The sequence below is a fragment of the Trichechus manatus genome, unplaced genomic scaffold, assembly GCF_000243295.1.
Source record: "Trichechus manatus latirostris isolate Lorelei unplaced genomic scaffold, TriManLat1.0 scaffold00133, whole genome shotgun sequence".
Lineage (NCBI taxonomy): Eukaryota > Metazoa > Chordata > Mammalia > Sirenia > Trichechidae > Trichechus > Trichechus manatus.
Genome location: NW_004444069.1, coordinates 1,817,804 through 1,831,722, shown reverse-complemented (window position 1 = coordinate 1,831,722; position 13,919 = coordinate 1,817,804). Strand labels below are relative to the sequence as shown.

Sequence of the window (13,919 nt, the reverse complement as noted above, 5' to 3'; positions counted from 1 at the left end):
GTAGACTGGATTGTGTAATGAACCCCCATCAGCCTCAACAATTACTGACTTCACCTGTGTCCTCACCCACAACCCATTCTGAAGCAAATTTCAGACATATCTCATCTGTAAACATTTTAGCATGTACATTTCTTTCTTTTTGTAAAACACCTTTTTATCATGGAAAATTTCAAACATATTCACAACTAGAAAGAAGCATATGGTGAACCCTGTGTACCCATCACTCAACTTTACAGGTCATCAGCTCGTGGCCACGCTTGCTCATCCCTTTCTCTTTCACCTGTCTTCACCCCTCCCAGGCAATTTTAGAGCAAATCCCGGACATTGTGGCATTTCTTTCGTCTATCAGTATTTCCGTGTGTATCTCCAAAAGATTGGGGCCTAAAAACATAAGTTTAATACCATTGTTGTTGTTGTTGGTTGTGTGCTGTTGAGTCGATTCTGACTCATAGTGACCCCATGTACCCAGTAGAACTGCCCCATAGGGTTTTCTAGGCTGTAATCTTTACGGGAGCAAATTGCCAGGTCTTTCTCCTGCTGAGCTGCTGGGTGGGTTCGAACTGCTTAACTTTCCATTAGCAGCCGAGTGCTTAACCATTGCACCACTAGGGCTTCTTTAATATAATTATCATCTCTAAAAAAAATTAAATTTCTCAATATCAGCAAATATCCAGTCAGTCTGGGTGTATGTTTTGTAAATATTTTACTTAATCAGAAATGGACACACCAAACAAGTGTCCTCTTCTCTGAGAATGTTTGCGGAGTGACGTCTGCACGTGTGAACTGAGCTGCCTGTATAGTGTCTCCTGGCTAGACGAGGGTGTCCTGAGTTCATCTTTGACTGTGTGATTTATTCTCAGGGTGGCCTTGCTGAATTTAGCATGTCGTGTGTTGCTTTATTCCTAATCCCCGAAGAACCAAAAGGGGCCAGGCTTCTGGCAGTGGTTTCCTTGGCTTCATGCTTCAGACAAGGAGCGAAAAGTCTCAGTCTCCCATGGCCCTTTGTAGAACAAGTCATCATTAAACGGTATGTCCAGTTTGGTGAGAGACCGTCCGAGCTAATGAGAACACTGGCTGAACGTTGTCCCCAATTTATGCCAAACACCTGAGTCTGAGTGGATGTTTTGGTCCTGAAGATTTTGTAGTTTTTAAAAACTAGCTAGAAAAAAAGTTTTGAGAAGATACATCCATTTTTTTAAAAAAATATTTCATTGAATTTTTGCATCTTCTAGTTAGCCAAAACAACAAAAACCTTTTGGTTGTAATTTGTTTTTTGATTAGCTGGGAAGAGCCAAAGGAAATAGCTCCTTTTCTGCAATTTCAAGGACATGGGGACAGTGCAGCCGTGTTATGTCACCAGAGGGACGCTGTAAGGTGTGCAAATACGGGCGCCATAGTGTTTACTGATGGACTGGATGCATGTAGAGCAAGCTTCCCAAACATAAAAGAATGGGATGGATGAAGGCTAAGCTGTAGAAATACCCGGACCCAGTATCTTTGGCTACATTTTTATGTCAGAGTAAGTACAAATCTCCCAGAGGTTTGCAGGGGTGAAAAACATTCCTTTTTTTGTGGGTCACGTGGAACAATAACTCGCCCCCTCAAATCTCTGACCAGTAAAGTTCTAACTAATTTGTAAGTTGGCTAATGTTCTTTGAACAAAACACATTCACTTGATAAGAGTTTGAGTGCTTTCCGTGTGCAGGGAACTGGCCTAGGAAACACCTGTGCGGCATGTTTCACACATTCTGTGTATGTCTAGGATTTACTCCTAAGATTACCTAAAATTAAATTTCCTACAACATGGAAGGAAATATTGATGTCTTGAGGGTTTTCTTGAGATGTTTCAGAGGTGGAAATAACCCTGACCTCCTTCTCTGGATGAGGGGACATCGTCTGATAGAGTGCTGGAAGATGAGTCCCTAGGTTGAAAGGCACTCAGAATACACAGTGGCCACAACGATCACGAAGACAGCGCAGGACTGCGCAGCATTTCGTTCTGTTGCGCATGGTGTCTCCATGAGTCAGAGCCGACTTGATGGCAACTAACAACAACAACTGCGGCCTCTGGAGCATAGCGTGGGTTTCGGTCAAATCACCCACTGGAGAGTTTCCAACAATGCAGTCGATCTCTGTCTGCTGCAACTTGAGGGTTTTGCCATCAAAGGCTCCCCAAAGCAGGCAGGGGCTGGCTGAGCTTTGAACCGTCTGCGTGTGAAATGTTTAAACTTGAGGTTGCCAAAGAAGGGAAAACCTTGTGCTAAGTCTTTGCCTTGTGCTGAATGTTGGCGTTCTCCTGTTGACTCATTTTTCAAATTAAGTTTTTCTTGGTTTCCATCATTCTTTTGGTTTAGTGCAACCGCACCACGTTTCCAGGTCTCATAAATGGTGGGTTTTTATCCGGTTTGGGTGTGGCCCAGGGGTCTGAGGTTTGCTACCTGTGGCGGCTACTCTTCGGCCCAGTGGGGACAGCGTGCCTTCTCCTTACTTACTCTCTTACTGGAGAAGAGCCAAGTAGCGCTGCTTCTCATGGCTCCTGTCTGCTCTGGCTTCTTCCGAGAGAGCAAGGAAACGGCTTCCACTGCAGCCCAGTTTCAGAAGACGACAGGTTAAATGAGGAGCTGGTGTTGCTGTTTCTTATTCCTTTTGGAGGCAGGCTTTGTAACTCGTGGACTGCTGTGGACGGTGAGGGTGCTCTTGTAATTGACCCCTTACTTAGAAGCTTGCTGGGGTTTCACTCTGGGGACCAGTTAATGGTTTCTTGCCTTCCCTTGCTTCCAGGATTTCATTCTGCTTCAGGAAATGATCTGGAGTGTTAATTTGATAATTGCTCAGTTTATCAGTACGTAACTAACTCATGGATGACTTTGTACTCAAGAGCATGCTTCCTTTTACTTTTCCAACACAACCTTGATCGTCTGTGTTTTCCCAGTCAGTGGACTTCGTTGGTGAGCATCTTATAACGTGTAGAATCAGAAACCAGCCTAGGACTTCCATACCTGGCAGCAAGTCAGATGGAGTCTTTCTGACAGCAGGTAATGAAGAACCTGAATACCTGCTAAACGGCCCCACTTCTTCGCCTGTGCAACTACATCTCTTACCAGGTGGATTAGTCAAGACTGTTGGCTCTCATACCTGGGAAGCCAAGAAGGGATCTAGCCCCTGGAACTTCAGTGATGGCTTTTTTTGTTTTTGAAGTAAAATTTACGTACTGTGACGTATACAGATCTTAAGTATCCGTTCACTGAGTCTTGATAAATGGCTACACCTGTGCAACCACCACCACACCCAAGATGCAGAACATCTCCATCATCCCAGGAGGTTCGCCCCAGCCCCCTCCAGTCAGTTCCCACCCCTTATCGGCAGTCGCTGCCTTGATTTCTTTCACCACTGTATTAATTTCCTGTGGCTGCTGCGACAAGTTTCCACACACTAGGTGGCTTAAAACAATATGGTCACACCTCCCAACTTGCAACAGTCTCTCTGCTGCTGCTGCTTCCAATCCTTATTAAGTTGATGTCTGCTGTACAAAGAGGGTCAAAGGGTTATAAACCCTCTGGACAGTGTGAAAGTTATTTGAGGTTGTGTAACTTTCTTTGAAACCTTCCCCGGTTTTTCTTTGTTGCTCATGGATATGTTTAAAAATAGTTGCTCACAGGAATGGAATGAAATGAAAATGAAAATATTGCCCATCAAATGATTACTGAGGTTTTAAGTGACACTGCCTATACTGCTTGATACAGAGATGTAATAAATCACCTTAATTATATGTTGTTAGGTTTTATTTTTCACCATGAATGTGTATGAAGGAGATTAGCCTATAGCAGCTGCCAAAGCCTCGGTATGTCTAATTTGGAGAAAGTTTCGGCATATAATTGATCCATCTTATGGAACAAATAACTTTAGGCTGATATCTGATTCTTGAGCCTCCCTTGGAACATTTGGAATTGCTTTGTGCAGTGGCATCGCCCCAGCCCCTAGACTCCTTGAGTTCCTCAGTGAGGAGGGAGAGGTAAAGACCCTGGCCTTGGATATCTGAGTCTTTCCTCACTCTTCACCTGGATGGGATTCCATTCCTCAGGCCTTGTGATGTTGACCTCAACAACTGTGTCCTCAGTGAGAATGCCGGAAAACCTGGCATTGGAAGAGAACCTCGAACGTGGGCCCTCTTCTGAGCTCTGAGTTGCCAATGTCCATGGCTGTGCAGGTGTAGACACCTGGCTTTGCCTCCAGAAGAGGCCCCTGGTCCGTGCATCAGGGTCAGGCCCCTGGTCCATGTGCCGGGGTCGGGACCCTGGTCTGTGCATCTAGGTCAGACTTTGTTCTTGCTCAGCCATGTTCTGCAAACTTGTGGTTGCCGTTTCATAGTGGTTATGAGAATTCGATGAGATTACAGTGTCTGGAACATTGACAAGATAAGAAATTATAAAGTAGCTGAAGTCACTAATAAAAAAACAAACTAGATGCTGTCGAGTCAGTTCCAACTCATGGAGACCCCATGTGTGTGAGAGTAGAACTGTGCTTCATAGTGTTTTCAGTGGCTGATTTTTTGGAAGTAGATCACCAGGCCTTTCTTCTGAGGTACCTCTGGGTGTGTTCGAACTGCCAGCCTTTTGGTTACTAGCTGGTCACTTAACTGTTTGTGCCAACCACAGATTCCTGAAGTCACTAATGGAAGGAGCCTTATGCTGCCCAGTTAATTGCTCTTGGGCCATCTACATGCTTTGATGTACCTGACCTCCCTGGAGTAGGTGGGCTTTAGGGAGGTTCTCAGCTGCAGGTACCACCATGGGCTGCTCTGAGAGAATGCAGGTTGATGTATGGCAGTGGAGCTGCTGCCAATCCCTCATGACCCTGCTGAAGTCTTTGAGAAGGAGTGATCAATAACTCACTAACCATCTTTTGTTTGAGCTGTTCAAAACAAAAGTGAGGAAAATGGATATTTATGTAACTGACTGATACTCCACATGGAGGAGATTGATATTGATTGAGAACTGAAAAACCAAAAACAACTCTGGATTTGGAAGATCAGCTATTGGAATCACCTAATTTGAAAATTTGAACCCAAAGGAATTGCATTAGTAGCATGAAAATTTGGATGTCTATTTTATTTTTCATCCTGTAATAACCTGTATTTTACAGAAGACTGTTTTGCAAAAATAGTCAAAACATTATTGGATCGTAGTACTTTTTGTTGTTGTTTCCTTTTAGTGGCCATTTTCCCTAATGTATTTATAATGATTATTAATCTGTTTCTCTTTAAAAGTAAAATTAACTTTGGTTGATACACTGTGATTTTGCTCAGTACCGTTTTGTAATCTGTCACCCAGCTAACTGGATGAAGAAGAAACAGACGTTGTTTTGTATCAGGCAAACCTTGAAAGTGTGGCACAGAGTCATGTGCTTGGGTTTCTTACTTTTCTCAGAAGTGCTTGTACCTCCAGGACAGAGGGATGTGGGTGTTTTCCTCATTGAGTTGACAGGGACCCAAGTCCCCACCCGTCCCTGTAGGGCGGCACGCATGTGGCGTTAGCCTAGCATGTGAGCTAAAATTTAGTCCTCGTGAAGGATCAGACAGGGCCCTGCTGAAGTGGATGCTTTGAGGTCTGATAACACCAGCTATGATGGGGGCTCTGGAAAGAGACGTTAATTCAAAACCAGACGGTGAGTCTGGATTTTCCCTGTGTGGCTGTGAAGGCTGTAACAGGATGGAATAGAAGCAGCAAGACACAATCTGGAAGTCAGCCCTGTCTCCATTTCTGTACTTGGACTTGCTTGCACGTGAACTTGGCAAGAGTTAAGCTTGGTAAATCCCAACCCTCATCAAGCCATTTGCTTCAAGATTCCACCAGTCCTTTTGGGTGCATCTGGGGCTTTGCCTTGGTCCTGGCAGTGACGATGGCACAGCTTCTCACCCACGTCTAGCCAAATAAGCAAGACCCGCCAACCCTGGCCCACCCCTGCTGGAGCCCCACTTTCCTCCTTGGCTCCTGGTGCATCCCAGGTGAGCGGGTGCTCCTGGGTACCTCCTTTCCATGTATAGGGTGCTGTTCACCTGTCCAGCAGGTGTGGCCTCAGTGCCTCTCCAGGAGTGGGAGGCCCCTCCTTTAGGGTCAGCCCCCCCGTCCCCACCCGTGACCACAGAATGCAGCTGGGAAGGGCTGCCAGGTGAGTGCCCTGGCCATGCTTACAGGAACAGCCTCAGCTCAGCCAGGGCTGCCCAGAGGTGGCGAGGAGCCCCCATTCTCCGCACTCCTCTTCCCCTTTTGCCTCCCACCCAGAAGGGCGTAGCTGTCTCTCTGCTGCCCGTGAAGAAAGCATTAGGAAGTGGGATGCTGTGCTCAAGTCCCATTCTTCCCACTCATTTTAATACCTACTGCCCTTGGTTTAGGAGTTCCTGGGTGGCACAAATGGTTAAATGCTCAACAACTAGCCAAAAGTTTGACAGTTTGAACCTACCCAGAGGTGCCTTGGAAGACAGGCCTGGCCATCTGCTTTTGAAAGATTACAGCCTTGAAACCCTATGGAGTACAGTTCTACTCTGCATACGTAGGGTTGTATGAGCTGGAGTCGACCTGACAGCAACCACCACCACCTTTGGTCTAGGAGTCCCTGGGTGGCACAGGCAGGTAAGTGCTTGGCTACTAACTGAAAGTGTGGAGGTTCAAGTCTACCCAGAGGCACCTCGGAAGACAGGCCTGGCGATCTATTTCTGAAAAAATTAGCCGCTGAAAACCTTATGGAGCACACTTCTACTCTGACACACGGGGTGTCTCCGTGAGTTGGAATCCACTTGATGGCAACTGATCACTGGTTACCTTTGGTCTGCTGCTCTCTCTCGTGTCACCATCGAGGCTCAGTGTCTGGGTCTGAGGCAGGCTTGGCTGCTGCTCTTTGTCTGGCTCATCCCTGGGCAAAAGGTTTGGACCGAGCTGCTCAGGATTCATGCAGGCTAGTCCCCTTTGGGGTGGAAATTGCTCCTTTCCGGCCCCCAGCCTGACTGGTGTGGTGTGAACCCTGGACCTGAGGCAGAGAATTCACCTTCCCAGGTGATGCTTCTGCACTCCATCTTCCCAAGGAGCCTGCTCACCTGTCAGCCAGTCCTCGATCTAAAGCAGCTCATCTCTGAAGTCCCCTTGTACGTGACAGTGATAGTAAATCACAAACCTTGTCGCCGAGCTGAGCGGGGATTTCAGTCCCTGACCAAGGCTGGAGTTTAGCTTTATTCTTACTTCTCTTTAAATAAAAGGATGAGAGTGATAACTTTAAAATGCTTTGCTGAGTCGAGCTCTGAAACCTTATTTGTCAAAATGCCTTTTAATGTGGCACACTTATCCTAAGGGTTTTCTTAGTGTCCTCTTTCCCTTCATTTGACCAGTGATAGAGAAGGTAAAAAGAGGTATGCTGTATGAAATTTGATCTGATTGATTGCACTATTACATATAAAGTCACATATATAAAATGCACACTTAAAAATGAGAAAGTGTGCACTCACAGCCTGAAATTGAATATCCCTGTGTATCCTTCATTTTCTTATAAAGTTTCTAATCACGAATGTAAAGTGCTGCTCCTGGTATTTGCCTAATGGATTAAAGTACGAAGTGTTGACATACTGGCAGAACAATCCTTACAGGAGCAAAAACCCATTGTTATCGAGTTGATTCCAACTCATAGCAGCCCTGTAGGAAAGACTGGAACTGCCCCGTAGGGTTTCTAATGCTGTAAATCTTTACGGAAGCTGACTACCACATCTTTATCCCTTGGAGAAGCTGGTGAATTAGAATCGTTGACCTTTCCGTTAGCAGCCAAGTGCTTAACCACTGCACCACCAGGGCTCCTATAGGAGCAGGTGAGCCATTAAAATGGCGTTGCTTTCTAAGCACCGATGAGCATCTTTAAGAGGGAAGCCATTGCAGCCTGAGCCAGAGAAGGAGACGCGTCTGGGTGGGAAGGGGGTCCTGGTTAGGGGTGGAGTCTCAGAAGGGGAGGGGGCTTCCCTGCTGTCTGTGTGATGGCTGTTCTGTCATCCGCCTCAGTGCCTTCTTTTGTCAAGTGGAACTGACGGTCCCGGTGCTTGTGGCACTGAAAAATAAAAACCAAACCCATTGCTATCAAGTCTATTCTGACTCATTGAGACCCCTGTGTTACAGAGTAGAACCATCCACCACAGGGGTTTCTTGGCTCTAATCTTTACGGAAGATCACTAGGCCTTTTTTCTGCAGTGCTGCTGGGTGGGTTCAAACCTCCAACCTTTAGGTTAGTAGCTGAGTGCAGCTCACTCACACTGAGCTCTGGGTAAATTTTGAGTCTGAAAGCAAGGTTGAGTCCCCTGCCCAGGTGACTTTGTGATGACTCTTGCCCAACTGTGCTCTGTTTCACCTCTAGGCAGCGTCTGCCACCTCACTATCCAACTTGGCGTGCATGTACATGGTTCGCTGGGCCATCTGGAGCCCTGGGCTGGACACCGGCTCTGGGCGGGTGACCTTACCTCTGCAGGGCGGGACCCAGCCTGGCCCCTCTCACTGTCTGGTCTACAAGGTGCCCTCAGCCAGCATGAGCTCCGAAGAGGTAAGCTGTTACATCTTCTTAAGCATGCTTCTTCTCCAGGGAGCTTCTAGAAGGTTCTTTCATTACGAGAAGTTGACAAATATGTTTCCAGATGTTTTGTGAGCGGGATTTTTTCATGTCATGGATATGCCTTTAAAACACTGAGTCTGACTGCTGAGTACTAGTCAAATGCAAACTCAACGAGGCCACTTTTACCTCGGGCCTTATAACCTCCCGGCACACAGTCTCCAGCGGTAATTCATGGGGCCCATGCCTCTCATGTGCACATGCAATGCAGGACCTGTGCTGTCTGTGTCTTTTTACAAAGGATGCTTGGAACATTAGAGAACAGGCTCCGTGTGACCCCTGCCAGTGGGTTTTCTAGTGGAACAAATACTATGGTGGGTCTGGGTGGTCTGGCTTCCAGGCTGGCTCACCTTTGTGAGTTTGTCCCTCATGCCCACTGGACCTCGGCTTTCTTGACTGTGCACAAGGGCTGGACTACAGCAGGGAGTCTCAGGTTTTTTAAAAAACTTTTTTTTGAGGTTTATGTATTTATTTTTAAAATTTATTTCACTTTTTGTTTTTGTCAAAAATATACCCAGCAAAACATACACCAATTCAGCAATTTCTACATGTGCAATTCAGTGACATTGATTACATTCTTCATATTGTGTAACCATTCTCAACTTCCTTTTCTGAATTGTTCCTCCCCCATTAGCATAAACTCACAAGCCCCTAAGGTTCCTATCTAATTTTTTGAGTTGCTGTTGTCTATTTGATCCCATAGAGTTTTTAAAAGAGCATAATGCTCAAGGCAGATACTCTTTATAAAAAAAATTTTTGAAATGAAACTGTCTGTAAACCCTAGTGTAGAAATGCAAATGAAAGTAGCAGCTAAAAGGTGGAAACAACCCTAGTGTCCATCAATGGATGAATGGATGAACAAAATGTGGTACATGTATGCAGTGGACTGTTACCCAGCCATAAAGAGGAATGAAGTTCTAAATCATGCCATGGCATGAATGAACCTTGAAAACATGATGTTGAGTGAAATTAGTCACAAAAGAACAAATGTTATATGATTCCATTTTTATGAAATATCTAGAATAGGCAAATGCATAGAGACAGAAAGTAGATTAGTGGTTGTCAGGGGCTGGGGGAGTGGGAAATGAGGAGTGAAAAAGAAAAAAAGGAAGAAAAGAAACATTAAAAAAAAGGTTGTACTTCTTGTAAATCTGACATCATTCTGATAACCTCAGAGTAGATAAGACTTTGATCTAAATGACGCTCTTAAACATAGCATGGCAAGGAAAACAGAAAGAAAGCAGGGCAGGGCTAGTTGATGTGTGTGTGTGAGGGGTCGCATCCCCTGGCCGTCTGTCTCCCTGCCCGCTGATGGCCCTGGGGCTCTTCCATAGTGACCTGGGCTGCTACAGACTTTGGATGGAAGCCCCCATGCCAGCTGAGACATGTGGCAGGACTTCCACTTTGGTTTTTCTGTGTGATTCTTCTCTTTACAGTCCTAAAATGTGTCCTAGTTTGTTTCTGCAGTGCAAATATGAATCTTCTTATACTCAGTTGTCTCATTTGTCTGTTATTTCAGTATTTCACTTGTACGCTGACTCTAGCCACAAAGATGATCTCCAGTGTTGTTATTTATGGTTTGGGTAATGCTCTGGGGACCTGACTAAGGGAACAGCTGATTGTGCCGCTTTTCTTATTATAAAGAATATCTCTCATTACAGGACCGTGTTTTGCTGTATTCCCACATGGTCTACTTTGAGCCCTTATTATAAAATTGGCATCAGGAATCCTGAAACTGTTGCCATTCTCTCTCTTGCTCTCTGTATGTGTGTATATAAATAAATATTTATCCTGTTTAATTTTAAGCTTGTTATGCCACTGCATTTTCTTTTCTTTGTAACTGTTTAAACTGTATTGTGGCTTGGGTCTTTTGAAGGTTTGTCTACCTTAAGGACACAAATACACCTACCTCCTCACTTATAGATTGTCTTGTTATCTGACATTTTGCATTTACAACAATAGTAAAAACAAATCTGCTATCCAACTATTTTGTACATTAATGACATATGTCTGGCAATAACCCTTTCTTGACCAGTGGGAAATATAGTACCCACCTACATTGTTGCCTCTTGGGTCCATAATATTTTGTGATCTGATGTGGTCATCTTCCATTTTTACAGAATGCTGATTTTCCCATAATGACTTGGTCTTTGGAGCCTAACTATGTTGATAAGTGAGGAGTGAGTGTATATCAAATACTGCCAGTTTTCACAAGGAACACAACTTGTAAATTAGAATTTCTATTGACATTTTGCACAGAACCGTTCTTTGTTGTTGGGGCTGTCCCATAGATTGGAGGATATTTAGCAGCATCCCACTAGATGGTCAATATTACCCCATTAAATGTGATGACCCACAGTGTCTCCAGATATTGCCGAATGTCTCCTGGGGGGCAAAATTGCCCCTGGTTGAGAACTACTACTCTAAATAGATATAATTAATAAAACTACTCACAAACTTAATTCACTGTCCTGCACTATAAAATCTGTTCCTCCTTTGTCTCTTCTGTATATCTTATATAAGGGTGCCAGCATATGTACAGTTAGACAGATTGGAAACCTAGGCATCATTCTTGTGTTTGCCTACACTCTGCCCCTCTCCCTTAGTTAATTCTTTATCTCATTCATTCATGCAATTAATTTTTATTGAGCACCTAGATATATTCTAGGAAAAATATCTCTGTTACCATTGGAATGGTTGTGTGGGAGTGGCAGATATTAATCAAGGAAAGATGTACATATGTAATTATAAATATTCCATAATTTTTGGCTAAGTAAATTTTAGAGTTTATGTTATGACTATTTCAGTGTTATTTATTATGAAGCTGAGTAGTATACTATGATTATGTTTTTTTTCTTAAACAACTCCTCCTTGAATAAATAATTGTTTTTTTTTTTAAAATTTACCTCCCCAAACGCAACCACTTTCAACTCTTTTTTTTTTAAATTTTATTTTATTGTTGTACTTTAAGTGAAAATTGACAATTCAAGTTAGTCTCTCATACAAAAATTTATACGTACATTGTTGTGTGCCCCTAATTGCTCTCCCTATACGGTGACAGCACATTCCTCCTTTCCAACCCTGATTTCCCGTATCCATTCAACCAGCTCCTGACCCTCTCTGCCTTCTCATCTCACCTTCAGACAGGAGCTACCCATTTAGTCTCATGTATCTACTTGAGCTAAGAAGCACACTCTTCATGAGTATCATTTTATGTCCCATAGTCCAGTCTAATCTTTGACTGAAGAGTTGGCCTCAGGAATGGTTTCAGTGGTCACTTGACAGAGAGTCCGGGGGCCATGCTCTCTGGGGTTCCTCCAGTATCAGTCAGACCATTAAGTCTGGTCTTGTCACTCACTTTCAACTCTTAACTGTGATTTAAGATAAAGACAAAACAAAACAAAACAAAAGCCAGTTGCCATCGAGTCATTTCCAACTTATGATATTTACCTTTATTTTCTAAGTAATGTGCTATTACTCCTGTTTCTTAGGTTATCAATTTTAAACATTGTCTGTTGACCTCTTAGAATGATAGATGAGTACTTTAGCTCTTTTATACACTCTGTCCTTCTTTAAAAAGAGCACTCTGTCCTTCTTCTGCTTGGCCTTGGATTTAGGAACAATCATGGGAAGTGTGCAGCAGAGCAGGATAATCAAATCCCAGCTGTCTGATCAGAGGATTGAAAAGGAAAGCCCCAGGGACTGGAAAGTACTAGGAGCTTGTGGAGAGGAAGGAGCTTGGAAAGCAACCCCATAAAGTTGTTTGTGAAATCCTGGGCTAACCCACAAGCTGCACATATTTGAATCTAACCCGAAACAGCATAATAAAGACTTTGAAAACTAAACCATGAGATAGACTACAGCCTAGTCTCTGAGTTGCCTGCTGTGTAGCACGTGTGCGGGAGAGATCTGAATAGCATTGTGAAGACTTTGAAGATGGAACTGACATTGAAACCACAACCAACAGAAGGCTGGTTGTAAATTGTGGCCTGAACCCAACTGGGATGATTTCTGCTAAGACAAAAATATCAGCATTCTTCATAGGATTTAACAAGATTCAGAATCTTGTAACATAATATTCAAAATGTCCAGAATACAGTCTAAAATTACTTGCCATACCAATTAATTGGTAAAACAGGAAAATCTCAACTTGTATGGAAAAAGACAATCAACAGACTGAGAAAGTCAACACTGAGATGATACAGATGTTGGAGTTATCAGACTTTAAAGCAGCTGTTATAAATATGCTTCAAGAAACAAGGGTGAAACTCTTGAAACAAATGAAAAGATAGACAGTCTCAGCAAATAAATAGAAAATATAAAGAAGAATGGAAAATTTTAGAACTGAAAAATGACCAAAATAAACTCACTAGATAGGCTTAATAGCAGAATGGAGAGGACAGAAGAAAGAGTCTGTGAACTTGGACATAGAGCAATAGAAATTGTCAGTCTGAACAACAGAAAGAAAGATGTTTGGATAAGAATGAACAGAGCCTCAGGTACCTATGGGACAATACCAAAAAGGTTAACGCCTGTGTTACTGGAGTCTCAGTAGAGAAAAAAGAGTATGGTGCAGAAAAAAATTAGTGAAGAGATAATAGCGAAAGATTTTCAAATTTGGCAAAAAACATAAACCCACAGATCTAAAAATAGTTCAGTGAACCCTGGATATAAATCCAAAGAAATCCACACCCAGACACATCATAAACTGCTGAAAACTAAACACAAAAAGTCTTTAAAGAAGCCAGAGAAAAATGATGCATTCTTTATAGGGAAAAAAACAATTTAGATTCATCATTAGAAACAGTGGAGGCCAGAGGAAAATGGAATAACACTTAAAAAGTGCTAACAGGAAGAGCTGTGAACCCAGATTTCTATATTCAGCAAAGATATTGTGCAGGAATGAAGGTGAAATAAAGACATTCTCAGATGAACTGAAACTAAGAGAATTTATTGACAGCAGACATGTCCTAAAATAATTGCTAGAGGAATTTCTTCAGATAGAAGGGAAATGATAACCAGAGGGAAACTTGGAACACGAGGAATGAAGAAGAAGTAACAGAAATGGTAAATTTAATATTTTCCTCTTGAATTCTTTGTTTGATGGTTGAAAGTCAATTAATGCAGTTCAACATACTAGCAGTCTAAAGATCCACAGTCAGCGCCCACGGAAGCAGCAGTCAAGAAATCAAACGACATATTGCATTGGGCAAGTCTGCTGCAAAAGACCTCTTCAAAGTTTTAAAAGGTAAAGATGTCACTTTAAGGACTAAGGTGCACCTGAG

General features: G+C 43.3%; 1 protein-coding gene across 1 annotated transcript in view; it reads left to right on the top strand.

The window, feature by feature from the left end:
* Window positions 1-13,919, top strand: part of NPHP4 (nephrocystin 4) — a 115,709-nt gene that overhangs the window by 36,507 nt on the left and 65,283 nt on the right. Inside the window, 1 exon segment of the mRNA XM_004385101.1 lies at window positions 8,386-8,568. Coding sequence (XP_004385158.1) covers window positions 8,386-8,568 — 183 coding nt within the window.